General features: G+C 33.6%; 1 protein-coding gene across 2 annotated transcripts in view; it reads right to left on the reverse strand.

The window, feature by feature from the left end:
- Positions 1–1,661: 1,661 nt before the first annotated feature.
- The window catches only part of LOC143064243 (heat shock 70 kDa protein 12A-like), a 39,282-nt gene continuing 23,821 nt past the window's right edge, over positions 1,662–17,122 (reverse strand). For both annotated transcript variants that reach the window (XM_076236931.1, XM_076236930.1), the window contains exons 11-16: positions 16,406–16,514; positions 16,094–16,178; positions 15,543–15,831; positions 13,128–13,346; positions 10,824–10,980; positions 1,662–2,732 (exon numbers count right to left, since the gene is read on the reverse strand). In XM_076236931.1, the coding sequence (XP_076093046.1) occupies positions 1,729–2,732; positions 10,824–10,980; positions 13,128–13,346; positions 15,543–15,831; positions 16,094–16,178; positions 16,406–16,514 (1,863 nt within the window). In that variant the 3' untranslated portion in view covers positions 1,662–1,728. The remainder of the gene's footprint in view (positions 2,733–10,823; positions 10,981–13,127; positions 13,347–15,542; positions 15,832–16,093; positions 16,179–16,405; positions 16,515–17,122) is intronic.

The raw sequence follows: 17,122 nt of genomic DNA on the forward strand, positions 1-17,122 counted from the left end.
CATGGACAGACGAAAATATAATGGTGGTTACCTTTCCATTGAATCTTTCTGATGATTATTTCGCGTCCTGAATATGCATGGTTATCAATAATAATAAATCAAGCAATCAACCCTGCATCACGTTCATCGTGACAAACTTTTTTAAGCGGGGTTTGCCCTTCAACCGACTAGATCTAAGCAGTATCGCGGTCCTTAATTCACGGTTAATCCTTGCGTTTAAACTATTTATTTTATTGTGATATCCACTTTTTCCTTTTACTTTTCGTTTAATAAACATGGTGCAATAAAGTTCTTATTTTGCATATTTTTTCACTGAATGGTGAAGTTTCAATAAATGTGTGTTTTAAATTCAAAGTAACGCAAATACAAAAAAACCAAAAAAAAAAAACAAATTAGATTTAGATCCATCAATTCACATCAAATGAACTTGTGACTTCACGGTTAATTTTCTTCTGCGCTTTTGTGGAAACAAAATTGATCATATTTATGGATAGTTTTTGTACCCGAAAATACAGAGCACATGTAAAAACTAATTAAATAACGTACAGCATTTTATGAATGAACATTCATAAAATTAATATAATTCAGTATTAAGTGAAATGTGTTTGTGGGGCTTGCATGTGCTCCATGCAAAATTGCTATATTTATACCCCGAAGGTATCACCAGCCCAGTAGTCAGCACTTCGGTGTTGACATGAATATCAATTACTAGTATATGGTCATTTTTATAAATTTTCTGTTTACAAAACTTTGAATTTTTCGAAAAACTAAGGATTTTCTTACCCCAGGAGTAGATTACCTTAGCCGTATTTGGCACAACTTTTTGGAATTTTGGGTCCTCAATGCTCTTCAAATTTGTATTTATTTGGCTTTTTGAACTATTTTGATCTGAGCGTCACTGATGAGTCTTATGTAGACGAAACACGCGTCTGGCGTATAAAATTATAATCCTGGTACTTTTGATAACTATTTACACCACTGGGTCGATGCCACTGCTGGTGGACGTTTCGTCCCCGAGGGTATCACCAGCCCAGTAGTCAGCACTTCGGTATTGACATGAATATCAATTACTAGTATATGGTCATTTTTATAAATTTTCTGTTTACAAAACTTTAAATTTTTCGAAAAATTAAGGATTTTCTTACCCCAGGAGTAGATTACCTTAGCCATATTTGGCACAACTTTTTGGAATTTTGGGTCCTCAATGCTCTTCAAATTTGTATTTATTTGGCTTTTTGAACTATTTTGATCTGAGCGTCACTGATGAGTCTTATGTAGACGAAACGCGCGTCTGGCGTATAAAATTATAATCCTGGTACTTTTGATAACTATTATACAATTTAAATGATTTTTTTTAATCTTTTGACCGTCAATTTGCCAACAATATTTAAAAGATCTATTGGAAATGCATATGCCTGACAGTAACTATTATCTTCAAACTAAAATATACTGATTTGTAACACTTCATTTTCGTATATACCACGCAGGGACCTTTACGAACCTCTTCTGTGTAAAGCACATGTTATATTGGTAATTGAATCAACAAATGCATTAGAAATTAGAACCTTTCATACCAAGATTTAGCTTATGTTATTGAAACATATGTATTTACTCAACACGGTACATCTGTAAATGTTTTTACAAAAAAATACGTTTTTTTTCAGTGAAATAAAACATTTTATTTCTACACATTTCCTTTATCAACACGATATGTTCAGTATATCAAAATTAATTCAAAAATAAACAACGTGCCGAAAATCTATGCCCAAGTTTTTCGATAACAGCTGTTACCTTAAACTCAGTTTCATCACATGATACAATTATCCTTATTTCTGTCAATTGACTAAGAGCTGGAATTTTAGCCTCAATTTGTCCAATTTGGGTACAGTTGTTTTCTACAATAGTACTAGGAGCTTCATCATCTTCACAAGTTAAAATCCCAATTTGAATGTCTGTCAGTTCTTCACTTGTAACACTGAAACTATACTGTGCTACTTCTTCACCTATACGTACTGGGGTACCTTTACAGATTAGTGGAAGAAAGTTAAGTTCGTTATGAAATTCTGTGAGCACATGAGGTGTTTCCATCTTCGAAATCATTTTCAATCCACTGGGTACTGCCAAGCCATAATGAAAACGGGCCAAGCGGCCAATAATAGGTCGGCTCTCATGGCCCATTATAACGGCACCTTTCAAAACTATCATTTCAGGGTTGAAGGGACAGATTATGTCATATTCAGGAAACGTTGTCTTGATTGTTTCCTTTAACATTTTACAGGATGCGTATCCACCAACAAGCAACAGAGCTTTCACATTCCGTGTTTCATCTCTTGCTAAAACCTTTGAAAGATGAGTGCACACTTGCTTGATGGAACTTTCAAATACTATCGAAATATCCTTGAGATTGATATAAACTTTCCCCCCTGATATTTGTCCTGCTGTAGATGCCACATTTGTGTCTTCACTCATATCATACGGCAATTTAAAAATAGCTTTGTCACCGGGGCTTATTTTCATTTTACCTTCTTCTATTGCCCTTAAGAGCTCCAACTGTGCTGATGTGTTTTTCTTCATAAATTGATCAAATAAGGCATTGCCAAATATAGATCGGATAAGTTTCCATATTCTTTCGTTGATCATGTTTCCACCCCATGGACCCCCGGATGCAAGGTAAATCTCCTGGAGCTGTCCTGTTTCCGTAACTTCGTTACATGTTATATCTACTGTACCACCTATCAAATGATACGATTTTATATTTTGTGTACAACACCACTGTGCTTAAACGGCTGTGGGTAACTTAAGTTACCCACAGCCCAAGATGGCGGACTCTAAACTCGTTGATATTTAATTCATACAAAATGTACCTTTTGCGACGTTTTTCATGCAGAATGTAAATATTTATAGGATTATTGAATAAAGAAATGACTAACAATTACCATAAATTTGTTAATATAGAGTTCACTAAAGCGCAAGGTCAACTTTAAAAAATACATAAGATGTCCGTAACTTTTTGATCGAAACTAAGCAGACTGTCCGTAACTTTATTTTTAGATGTGGGTAACTTTTGATTTAAAATTTTAAGAATTATAATTTCAACAATTAGAAGACAATAAACATCATATTTGTAACCTTCGCGGCAGTTTATACTAGTCTACTCATTCACCACCAAATGTGATTTTATTAACGCATCATACTTACACCACAGACGTTTTATGTGGGGTTTGTGGTACTCCATCCTGGTTATGGTTTGAACTTTTATTTACTGATGTGCGTCTTATCGACGTTTTTCGCTTGTCAGACCATGGCTTTTCCATACTCTTTAATGTTTTGAGTTTAATTATATGTTTGCAGTTTGTCTTCACCTCTGTTTCTTTCTATGTGTATTTTGATGAATACTCTTTGACGCGGCTCGGTATTTATACATCCCACCAGTTAGTTATAGTGTTATGATTTTTTGAATATGTTTCCTAGTATTTTTTTTTCTCTCTTTGTATGTTATCAGGGGTTGTTAGACTATTAAATTACCCTGTTGTCCTACGTAGTTATTTATATTTTTATATACTATGTCGAATTGTTACACTATGTTGACTGCTCTTTTCCTTTTATCGTCCCTGACTTTTACCTATTGTGTCTTTTAGTTTTATTCAGTTTAATGAGATTTAATGCAACTTGCATACAAATGAAATATGCAGCTAGCTGAAAAACTAGGTTTATTCATTTATACAAAATGTCCTTTTTTTTAAGTTTTCCCATTTACTGTAAATCTTGGCCAGGGTGCCGCAATATCACCGTGCGCAACGTCCCAGTGTGTCCAGATTGACACCCCTTTTATTTTACTGTCAATGTTGTTGGGATTTGTTTTTGTGGGGATGAGAGAAAAGTGTTTTTGGCTTTTTCAAAAAGACGGAAAAAGTTTCGATTAGAGTACCCCGACGTTATACAAAATGAGACCCGAGTTTTGCGGATTTATCGTGATTTTTTTCATATTTTTCCCAATTTTGTCTTTCATCGATACAATGAATTATATCATACTAGACATCTACTTCGTTTTGTGAATATGTATTCGATGGAATCTCTATCATCAGTTTAAACATTACATCCGCGTATGTCGATTCTTTGAAAGTTGTTTTGAAGTTACGGACAGCCTAAGTGTTTTTTAAAATCGTGCTGTGATCGTTTATTTTGTAGAATTTAATCACCTTTCCAGTTTAGGGGTTTCCCTAAACGATTAATACAACTTTTAAATTCAGTTGTTTAATTGATGCATTCGTGGTATTGTTATTATATAGAAGAAAAGTATCTAACCGACGCAAGGCGGCTCCATCTGGGGCTGTGGGTAACTTAAGTTACCCACAGCCGTTTAAGCACAGTGAACACGCAAGCAAGCTTATATTTATAACAATATGCGCCATGCAAACAAAAAAATTCAACTTGTGCGCACAAGTTAACAACTTGCGCGCACAAGTTACTATTTTGCGCGCACAAATTACTATCTTGCGCGCACAAGTTACTATCTTGTGCGCACAAGTTACACGTGATCTTATAGACATGCGCTGTTTTGCTAAAGAGACTACTTTATGGAACGCCGTAGCTGCCGAATACAAACATATGTTTATATACATGAATCCACATACTTTTCAATATCTGCACATGTTTTTTTCTATGTGTACACATACTTTTCATATATATGAACATAGTTTACTTTATATGCACTTACTTTTTATATATATATGCACATACTTTTCCTACATATGCACATCGTTTACCTTATATATGCACATATATGCGCATTTTATTTATATATCTATTTGCACATAGTTAACCTCATATGCATATACTTTTTTTTCTATATATTCACATACTTATTCTACATGTGAATGTACAAATGTAGTTCTGCATGTGAATACTGTTCTCAATATATATGAACATAGTTTTTCAACGTGAGAATTACAATTCATATTATGCTTTTCTGTTGTTTTTTTTCAAACTGAACTAATACCCCAGTCCCATTAGGCCACGATCGCACTACGATCTGTGAAAAAAATACAAATTTTGATGATCGTAGTACGATCGTGTAGATCTCAGTAAGGTCGTATCATGGTCGTGGTGAGGTCTTCAAGATCGTGATGAGCGTGGCCAACTTTGAACATGTTCAAAACAATCGTGGTGAGATCGTGGCCAAATCAGGTCGTAGTAGAAGCGTAGTGAGAGCGCACTAAGATCGTAGTAAGATCGCAAAGGTCGCTGTACCATCGTAGTGAGAGCGTAGCGAAAGCGCGATTCTATTCGGAGAAACTGCGCTACGATCTCACTGCGACGTTATTACGACCTCACTACGATCATCACGTTCTCACCGCGACCAAACTACGCTTCCACTACGACTATACCACGCTGTTCACGACCATAGTACGATTCTAGCATGCCCTTGCCGTCCTCATTACGCTCTTCTCACGACCTGACTACGTTCATACTACGACCATTATTCTCATTTTCATTTTCCCATAAAATATATTAATTCTCTCCAGGTTTTTTTTGTCTGTATGTAATTGGGACTTCTTGTCCATTTTCTCTAACGGCTCAACCTTGCTCCTTGTTTTCATATAGATTAGACCGTTGGTTTCCCCGTTTGAATGGTTTTACAGTTAGTAATTTTTGGGGCCTTTTATATCTTGTTGTTCGGTGTAAGCCAAGGCTCCATGTTGAAGGCCGTATCTTGGCCTATAATTGTTACTTTTAAAATTTGTTACTTAGATTGAGAGTTGTCTCATTGGCACTCATACCACATCTTCCTATATCTATTGACACATCTGTTTCATATGCTATCGTTCACTAAAATATCGTCATTTCATCTTTACAATAGGTTATAAATTAGGTCGGATTGGTCGGTCCGACATCTCTACTTGATCAAGATTCGTTACTATCAGAGCTCAATCTGCCTCTACATCAACCCTAACACCACGCCCACCTGTTCTAGTAGATTTTGGTGACTTGATTGTATTTTTTTTCGAGGCATCTACGTATTAATTAGAAATAGAACTGAAGGAATGATACTGTATTGATATGGAACACGATGTTGACGTTATTGCTGAGAGTGTAGTAAGATCGCGGTTTGAACGTAGTGTAATCGTGGTAAGAACGTGCTATAATCGCATTAGAAGCGTGGTAAGATCGTGTTGCAATCGGATAACTCGTGGTATGGTCGTAGTGAGAACGTGATGAGCGTAGAAAGATCTTGATAAGCGTAGTAAGGTCGCAGAATAAGCGCAGTGAGAACGTGTTATACTCGTAGCGGGATCGTTGTAGAAGCGTAATGAGGACGTAGTAACATCGTGAAAGCAACGAAAATTTAGATTTTCTTGCCGCTCATACCGCGACCTCACCACGATCTAAATTTAATTTAGATCGCGGTGAGCGTGGTGCGATCGTGGTCTAGTGGGACTGGGGCTTAAGGGTTCAAATATCATAAAAGGAATGTTTATTAAGAATTTCTTAATGATGTATGTTGTATAATTAAGCAACTGTTGGAATCCTTTTTATATAAATGCAATATTATTTTGGTATGTATGATGGTATGACGCTGTTGTCTTCATCTATAGTCACTTGGTTTTCATGTCAAAACGTTGAAGGAGTCGATTTGTTTGTATTAAATTTTAACACAAGGATTATTACCACTAACGGGTCAAAAGTTGTAATAATGCATTCTTATAAAACTTAATTTAGATTGCTATTTTCTCTACCAATTTTAATGTGTTTTCAAAGTATTCAGTATAGTCTAAGATCTCAAAATGTGAATTGTTTTCTATTATTATGATGTTATAGAAAGGACCAAAGACGGGTTTTTTTATGCCCTGCCGATAGGCGTATGGGGCATTATACATGTATACCCTTGATCGTCCGTTTTACCGTCTGTCCTTCCATCTTTCCATTTTATTTTGCTGCACTCTAATTCAACTTTGCTTCTACTTAATTTGATAAAGCTCATACACAAAGGTAAAAAACTATAAAACGCAAAAAGTCACCTGCTGTACTACAGTTCTGCTCCTTTATAACTAGGAAAATTTCATTTCTTTTTATGCCCCACCTAAGATAGTAGAGGGGCATTATGTTTTCCGGTCTGTGGCTCCGTTCGTTCGTCCCGCTTCAGGTTAAAGTTTTTGGTCAAAGTAGTTTTTGATGAAATTGAAGTCCAATCAACTTGAAACTTAGTACACATGTTCCCTATAGTATAATCTTTCTAATTTTAATGCCAAATTAGATATTTACCCAATTTCAAAGTTCATGGAACATGGAAAATGATAGTGCGAGTGGGTCATCGGTGTACTTTGGACACATTCTTGTTTTGTTTGTTTTGCACTCTCACCTTAATCCCCAAATGCTGAAAATGAAGACGCAAAACAAGAAATGCAGAGTAAATCAGACAAATCATAATTCAGCACTGCAGCACGTCATATCATATTTGATATTCACACCTTTTTAAAGCTTTTCAATACGTAATATACATTTTATGTTTACGGCGTCGGCGTTTGCTTCGCAATGTATTAGTTTGTGATTAGGTCTATTTTATGTTGAACCACAAGTGGTGGTTCAATGATATGTTTTATGCAGTTGTATAAGTATTGGAACATCTCATTTCCATAGATAAAATTTGGCCCTGTCCCCTGAGTAATTGTCTATTGACTTTGAAAATTTATTGGCATTTGCAAGTCATATTTCTATGGAGGTTATAAAGCCCATCCACTCATTATGGTTCATTGACATTGAAACTTTTACATAGTTTACAAGTTTATGTTTTTTTAAAGGGAATGACTTATGATAAGTCCATGGTATTTTGTATGTAGTTGTATATTGGCACATCTCATTTCCATGTACTTTCAGTCGTGGTTCATCAACTCTGAATATTTCCATAACTTACATGTTAAAGTATGCTATTTTGGTTTCAACATTTCTATTGTCAAATTACAAAAAGACGTTACATAACCATTTCTTTGAAAACAGTTTATTTTTTTTAATATTTTAAAGAAGTTATATATATTTATCATATACTTAGCATTGATATGATAGCTTTTGCATATGTGTAATGAGCGGAAGTGCACAAGCCATATCTTCCCACCCGGGCTGATAACCCATATCAGGTGCATCTCGTGCACAAAACCCATATCAGTGCCTCTCGTGCAAGTTACTTCCGGTGTTTCCGGTATCGGTTGTTTACTTTTCCATTGTGACGTCAGATATTTTTTATGACGACGTCAAAATTTACGGGAACTTTTGTGGGTAGTTTAGTACTTGCTAAAAAATGCCAATGACAATTATGAATCATTTTATAGTACAACAAACATGGAGACTCCGAGTAGTAATGATCATAAAACTCTTCCAAAATTTCAATGTTTCAAAATGCCTTTATAGGAAATGTTACTATTATTATATAAGGAGGTAGTGCTGCTGTTGTTGAACAATTATAGTATATTTCATTCATAATTTAACTTCTTTATAAAGTTTTTGACTGTTTTAGTTATTGCATTTATTCATTTGCCTTACATAAAACTATTGTCGGAAGTATATGATAAAGCGATTAATACATGGCCTTTTCCATATCAGCCTGGGTATCATCCCTCGACCCATATCAGCACCTCGACTCCGTCTCAGGCTGATATGGGGGTCTCGGGATGATACCCAGGCTGATATGGAAAAGGCCATGTATTAATCTCTATATAACAAATCATAATTCAGTATATGTACTTTCGTATAAAAAGAGAAAAATTCAAGAGAGATACATTACTCCCACCCGACCCCCAATTTTCAAAAGCTTACAACTTGAAAATGAATACATGATTCTATCAATATTTTTGTCTCTTTAGATATAATATAAAATTACTTTTCAAATTGATAAAATGGCCCAAGGGCCCAGCTTGATATTACTGTAAATGTAAAGCCCTGGATAGTTTGAGCAAGTATGGCCCCTTTAAATACGTTTGATATATCTACATTTGGATTGTGATTAACATTTTGATAATAGGCATCTTTTTAAAGACATCAAGAAATTCAGTGGGCCATTCTTATATACACTCTTTATAGAAAATGTTTAACATTGACCAAAGAATTATGAATCATGAAAATGTGCTACATATAGTTGACCTACTGCGTTATTACATCTGAGAAACGTACATAATAACGTTATTTTAACATTGATCACTCATAAAAAGGGAGAAGTTCACATGACAAAAAAAAAACTATAGTTTTGTTCAACCAGTCGCTGTACCATTTATAATAGGTCAAGACCCAAGAACATATGACAGACGGAAACTTCGAAACATAAGGCTATTACAAACAAAGTATGAAGCATCCAGGTATTCTATCTTAATACCGAAAATATAAAGCTCTATAGAAATAGTTTTCGCCATCGCTGGACAGTAATACCTTTGTCTCACTCTATGAAATTTTACATTCACTGTTTATAGATGATTCCCACACCGACAAAGTGCATTCGGCTCTTACTAATGTTTTTACTAATAAAACATAAAACCTGTATCAAAATAAAAGTCTGAAAGCACGAATGCCCCCGCGTAAGATTTTCAATTTTCCAAGTTATAAAGGGGCATAATTGTCCAACAAATTACTGCCCAAATTCTAACTAGGCCTAACTTTGTGTGTGAATTTCAATAATTTTGGATAAGGCAAATAGACGACAGAGTGCGGAAACCAAACTAAATGCATTAATATAACTTGTGACTCGTTATCACTGAATTGTTGGGACAAAAACACTGAATTCAACATGCCATTAGTGGAAATAATCCTTGTGTTAAAATTTAATACAAACGACTCATACACAATACAAAGTTATGGCATTAAAACAAGTGACTATAGATGAAGACAACAGCGCCATACCATCATACATGCCAAAATAGTATTGCATTCATATGAAAATAATTTCAAAAGTTGCTTAATTGAACAACATAAATCATTAAGAAATTCTTAATAAACTTTCTTTTTATGATATTGGAACCCTTAGTTTAGTTTGAAAAAAAAAAAAAAACAAAAGAAAAGCATAATATGAATTGTAATTCTACGTTGAAAAACTATGTTCATATATATTGAGAACAGTATTCACATGCAGAACTATATTTGTACATTCATATGTAGAATACGTATGTGCATATATAGAAAAAAAGGTATATGCATATGAGGTTAACTATGTACAAATAGATATATAAAAAAAAAATGCGCATATATAGAAAAGTATGTGCATATAATGTAAACGATGTGCATATGTAGGAAAAGTATGTGCATATATATATAAAAAGTAGGTGCATATAAAGCATATATATGAAAAGTATGTATTTACATAAAAAAAAAACATGTGCATATATTGAAAAGTATGTGGATTCATGTATATAAACATATGTTTGTATTCGGCAGCTACGGCGTTCCATAAAGTAGTTTCTTTAGCAAAACAGCGCACATCTATAAGATCACGTGTAACTTGTGCGCACAAGTTGAAATTTTTTTTTGCATGGCACCCCAGGGCTTCCGTATTAAAGTATGTTAGATATTTTAGATGACAGGTAAAAAAGTTTACTGACCTGATTTTAGGATGATCATGGAAAAGAATTGCAAGTATGGAGAATGTAACAAAACTCGACATGTTTAAATATTTACGACAACAAAAGTATAATATATTTCTCGTAAGAAGATCAGTTCTTAAATGGATTGTTAATAAATGTTTTTTTTGCATGCATATTCAGCCTTCATCGAAATTAAACGCTTTTATGCAGGACTATTTTTAGTAGACTTCAAACTAACCATAAAGTTGAATAGAAAAAGTTTACCTCCAAGGTCCACGACAAGGAATTGTGATCCCGATTTAAACACTTCCAAGTTTGCCTCTTTGCCAGGTCCGCTCTTCGCTACTTCTACATATTTACAGAATACAGCTGCTGCCTCTGGTTCTAGTACAAGAGTGAGGAGCTCTTGGTTTATGCCTGCCTGATCAAAAAAATATATTGTTTTTAAAAGTGTAGTCTGTTTCAAAATAAATCTTGAAATAACGAAAATGTATGACATTACAATTAACAAATGTAGAATACTGCTTCTCAGATTTCACAAATATATATATAAAAACATCCATCAATTGGATCAAAACAATAATTTTTAACCACAAATACTTGTACCTGAGGCCCCTCATGGGGGGGGGGTCCTAGTAATCACATAATCACCATTTTTTTGCCAATATAATCACATAATCATTAAATATTTGCTTATCTTTAGTAATCAAATAATCATAAACTAAAAATACAGTCCTAGGTAATCAAATAATCATGAAATATTTGGCTTAATAATCAAATAATCATTAAAAAAACGGCCAAGTAATCACATAATCAAAAACCCCATGAGGGCCCTCGTACCTGAATAAAACTATCTAGAAGACGTGAGATGGGTGACTTGTGAAATTTATACTATGTTGTTTTCATGTGTTACCTGAACCTCACTTTTGTAGGTCGATACATCTACTGATGTACCACAAGTTCCCAAAGGTTCTGTAGTCAATACTTTGGTACTGACATGATTTATAACAAACCTTTCTAAAATTTGGCGCACAACGTAAGCTCAGAAAGAAAGTATTGCGTTCCCGCTTATATTTTAAAGTTCCAATACTACGTTTCAAGAAACTTAAAGTATACGTTTCTATAATTTGTATTTATTACTTTTCAGGAAATTTACCCGGTAGTATATCAAAAATATTTGAATATCGGATTTGAAAACAATTAGATTTGAACCCTAACAAAACTGAAAGTTTCATTTTAGTGTATGTATACTGTTGATTCGGGAATCGTTATATTTTCATGTTTCACCAATTTGGAATGTGCCGAGTCTGTCCATGCCCACTTGAACGAGCAGTCTAACCGCTGGGAAAAAATGCAAATAATGAAGGAAATATAATTTAAAAACACTTATAAATAACAATGAGTCTGCGGGATATATTTTAGGAAATGATACGCTATCTGTGCATATATCGACTCCTTTGATGTTGGTTTTTTTTTTGCCTCAGAAAGCACAAGTTTTGGATCAACTGTACGGCTGTTATTCCCCGTAAAATATGTCTAATGTAAAAATTATTCACCGTTTCATTTTTAAAAAAGAAATCTGTTCGAAAAAACTTAACAATCTTCTTTCTCTATAATTATGAATAGCTTTGAATAAACCGCGATACCCATTACTAAGTATCTAACTAAAAGTCGAAATACTTCAACAAGACATTTCGGATCGTTCATTAAATATCTAATTTGGAGCTTTACATAGTTCCAATCCATTATGATATATAGTTATCAAAGGTACCATGATTATAATTTAGTACGCCAGAAGCGCGTTTCGTCTACATAAGACCCATCAGTGACGCTCATATCAAAATATTTATAAAGCCAAAGAAGTACAAAGTTGAAGAGCATTAGGATTCAAAATTCCAAAACGTTGTGCCAAATAATGCTAAGGTAATCTATGCCTTAGATAAGAAAATCATTACTTTTTTCAAAAATTCAAAGTTATTGATATTCATGTCAACACCGAAGTGTTGACTTCTGAGCTTGCGATACCCTCGGGGACGAAACGTCCACCAGACGAAACGTAATACCATTGTTTGGATTCATTAAGCACACAACAATTTAAATCTCAAGACATTTGAAACAATTACTCTGTCTGAAGTCTTCCACTATATGCTCTTTATATCACACTTCATATGACAGTTGTTTGCCATGTGTTATCTGTGTTCGAGCTTTTAATTTTGTCATTTGACAAAGAACTTTTCGTTTTGAATTTTCTTAGGATTTCCGTATTTTTTTTCTTTTTTTTTTCTTTGTTGTTTTTATAATGCATCAATTTGAGTTCAGCTTTGTATAGACCAGAACTATTATCAACCGGAAGAAGGTGCTCTATAGATAAATTTGCAGAATCAAAAGGCAGTTCGTGTACTGTTTCATTTTCCGGGGCTAAAAATCCCATATTGAATGACACTTATCTATCAAAAACAATAGTTTATCAAAAATTATACACGTATCTTGTTTTTTTTTAGTAAAGTGGGAAATGAAAAGGGAATAGTTTTTTTTTATATCTTGGTAGAACAATGAAAATAGACATACCTTTGTAGCTGCTTCTCTCATAAACTGCCGAGCCGATTCATTCCAAATTGCAGGAACTGTTATCATCCAATGTATGTGCTCTTCTGTGAGCCCACGTACTGCCGCTTCAGCTCGTACGAAAACTTTATTCTTTATATATTCAATGCAACAAGCAAAGATATCAGATGCTTTCATTTCTCGTCCATTAATATCTTTAAGCATCATATCTTTATCTATACCCTGCATGAGATAGAAATACATATGCTGTTACATATCTATAAAAAAATTATTGGGCAAACAACAACACAAATACTGGGGTTTATTTTGGTACTCATATCATCAAAGACCATTCTCTTTTTTATTTCAAATGTTGCAAATACATAAGTTAGAATGCATGATATCAGTTTGAATTTTAGTACCCAAACATTATCTCCCCTTCATACATCTTGTAAAGTATTAGTGCTAAAAGTTTACCTTCAAGCAACCTTTTTTAATACAATATTTAGAAAAGTATTCCTCTATTTTTAAATTATAGGCATATTTTAAATGGGGTCTTTTTAAAAATTCTGATAAAATGTTCCTTGAAGTTAATTACAATTTTGTTTTAAATTTTTTGATATTTGGTGGACCAGCGGAATACTAATTGCTAGAGAAGAATTCAAGTTTTCCTATTGTAAACTTTAAACGTCTTTGTAGCAACATTTATTAAGCAGCATGTGTATATGTACTTCATATCTCACAGTTGATACGGTATTCCAGGTCTTGCAGAGGGTTTCTGCTTGCAAGGAAGTTTTAAACAAAAGATTCATAACGTTTTAATTAAAAGAAATATGTCTAAAACATTAACGGAACCATCATGATTGAATATCAGTGTCAAAGATAACCATCTGTACTCTCTTAATCCTTTTTTAATCCAATGTGACATACCCACATGCGTCTTATCTTTGCAGTTTGCTTACTATGAGAACACGAGAAGTAGAACATATTAAAGGGATATTCAAACTCGATGGCAAACTGACAACTCTATGACAAAAAACAAAAAACAAAAAGAATCGAAATTATAAAAACCCAAAGACAGAGAAACATGAACCCTCAGAAACCGGTAGTGATCTGAGGTGAACCCGGTAAGCAGATCATGCTTCATCTATTAAACCATCATGTTGCAATGTTGTTCATGAAAATTCAAGCTAAGTGATTAATTTTATACGGATAGTTCTTATCCGACAATACGAATATAAGATTATGATTTCGACAAATTTGATATATTTGTTGACCTCTGTGAAACAGACATTCCAAAAACAGTCAACCAACTCGTGATGCCGAAAAAAAAAGGAAGGAATTTCTTTAACTCCATCACTATTTTTCTTTAGATCAGCAACCCTCTCTCAAGAGAATCATGATAGAAAATGCAAGCAGTTAAATTGAATGAAATTCAAAACAGTGTGGCTGTGGCCATTGATTGACACATTAAATTCATCCATTGACTGGGACAAATTAGGTGAACATTTGTATGTAACGACCACTGCTCACTATGTACTTTTTAAAGACACTTAAACTATGGGGTCACCAAAGGTTCTCAACACCTTAATAAAGTAATTCGAAAAACTAATCATGAATAACACGATGTTTTGATTTATATCAATTATATAAATCAAAACATAAAGGTTATTCCTGATTAATTTTTTGAATCATTTTATATTTAAAGGCGTTAAAAAACCTTTGGTGACCCCACAGTTTAAATGTCTATCGTAGGTACGTCGTGAACAGTGGTCGTTACAGACAAACGTTCAGGTAAATTGTCCCAGTCAATGGATGAATTTAATGTGTCAAATAATGACCACAGCCACACTGTTTTGAGTTTCATTCTATCATATCGACTGGGATATATGTACCCAATATGCAGGAGCATATAAAATGTTACTACAAAGAAATGGAAAATTAACCACTGTTAAGCTAAAACAAACTTCTGCCACGAGAAAAAAAAATCAAATCAACCTTCTGAACACCTTATTTCCTGCCTGATTTTATACAAAACATGTTTTTTGTTGTTTTTCCTTTACTTTCAAGAGATGTAGTTAATGCCATATTAAGTTGTCAAGTTTAATGGTTAATTATTTAAAATGAACTAGGACCTGAATTTTGAATTTGGAGATATCTTATAATTGACCAAGAGGCATTCAACAGCCTGCTTTTGTATGATGCGTAATCTCCTGATATGTAAAGTAGCGAAACAAGAATAGTGTATGATATACGAATAAACGGATAAAAAAGACATGTAGTTGTCAACGTATGACAATCAACGGTAGACAAGTGTCCTTACATTAACTCAATATCTACACAGACCATACACACTTTTTGATTGGCAATTGTGAAAGTTGCATGGTTTATATTTTGATGACAGGCACATGCACATGTATGTAGTTATAATCGTAACACCTTCTTTGTGTAAAGCTGCATTTTGAATCGACGAAAATAGAACCATTCTTTTTCATTTCCTTTTTCATCATTGGCAAGTTCTTCATACTGTTGTCGAGCCATTTCTCCAAAAGCTGCAAACTGACCAGCTGGGTTCATAAGGACAATGGTTGGAGACTTTCTTGTGGTTGAACCCTTACCGTCTAAAGGTTCCCTGTATATATTGAGTGGATTCAATTTATAATCAGAACGCATAGAAAATGCGCAACCAGAGTCCGAAGATCCAAAATCTATAGCCGCAACGCACAAACTAAAAAGAAGAGCATCGCTAGTAAAATACGTTTTGACAATATAACTGTATTCTTTTTTGACAATTGCAATTAAATACTGCTGATAATATATTTCATATTGTTTTAAATACTGAGCATGTTTTTTTAAAAGAAACATTTTCTCGAAAAACAAAAGTAACTGATATCTGCACAATGTTCTATACAAACTGTGTACATCATTAATTAGAAAGCTTAATTTAGATATACAATAATGTATAACATATTGATATAAATGTTATCTACCAGTTTTGTTTTGTGTATGTATTAGTTTCCTCTGGTTCAACAATTTCTTCCATCGTCTGATTGGTCAAATCTCCAGGTTTGTCTCCTACAATTTTATTCATTGGAAGGTGTTAAATTAATATTATTAAAACAAACTTTTAGTCATAGTTTTTTTTTATGTATAGAAATAAATTTGGTCTGAAATACTAAGATAAACTATGGATTGCTGGAAAATAAAACATTTGGCTAAAATATTAATTAAAAATAACATTTATTTTGTATGTAAATTTTCTTTCAGTAACCATGACACTCCCGAATCAAATATATTCTTACCAACTGATCTGGAAAGTTTACGAGGTAACTCAATTGCACATTCTTTCGTTAAAGCTGTTTTGTCTGATGCCCATTCTCCTCTAACTTTCGGTTTTACACCGAATGGTCCCTACGAAAAAATTTCAGTTTGTCTTTAATTAAGCAATAGCAGTAATACATTTGTAAAAACAAGAATGTGAGTGTATCATTCAATTTTGGTCCTCAATGCTCTTCAACTTCGTACATTTTTTGGCCTTTTTAAAAAATTTTGGATTCGAGCGTCACTAATGAGTCTTCTGTAGACGAAACGCGCGTCTGGCGTATATACTTAATTTAGTCCTGGTATCTATGATTTGTTTATTTTCCTATTTGTAGCATTAAAAAAAGCAAAGGGTAAAGATCCTCAAAAATTAGTATCGCCGTTTGAAATTGTTGCCCAATTTCCTGCGTCTATCAAAATGTGAAAAACCTCATAAAACGATTCCATAATAGCAATATGTAGTTTCGCGAACCAGGGTTTACAAATGTTGGAAAAATAAATTACTCAAATTAGTCTATTAAATGTGCTGCTTAAAATGACAAAATCTAGAATATGTAGAAAATTGCTCACCCAATTCTAAAATTACACTTCAGCAAGTATGTAATATGTTTGTGAAGTTTCAAGGGGTTTGGTTAACATTATTTGTGCGAAAAAGTATACCTTTATATATTTTCCTGTTATAATGAAATGTTATTTGT

Source organism: Mytilus galloprovincialis, chromosome 2 (genome assembly GCF_965363235.1).
Source record: "Mytilus galloprovincialis chromosome 2, xbMytGall1.hap1.1, whole genome shotgun sequence".
NCBI lineage: Eukaryota > Metazoa > Mollusca > Bivalvia > Mytilida > Mytilidae > Mytilus > Mytilus galloprovincialis.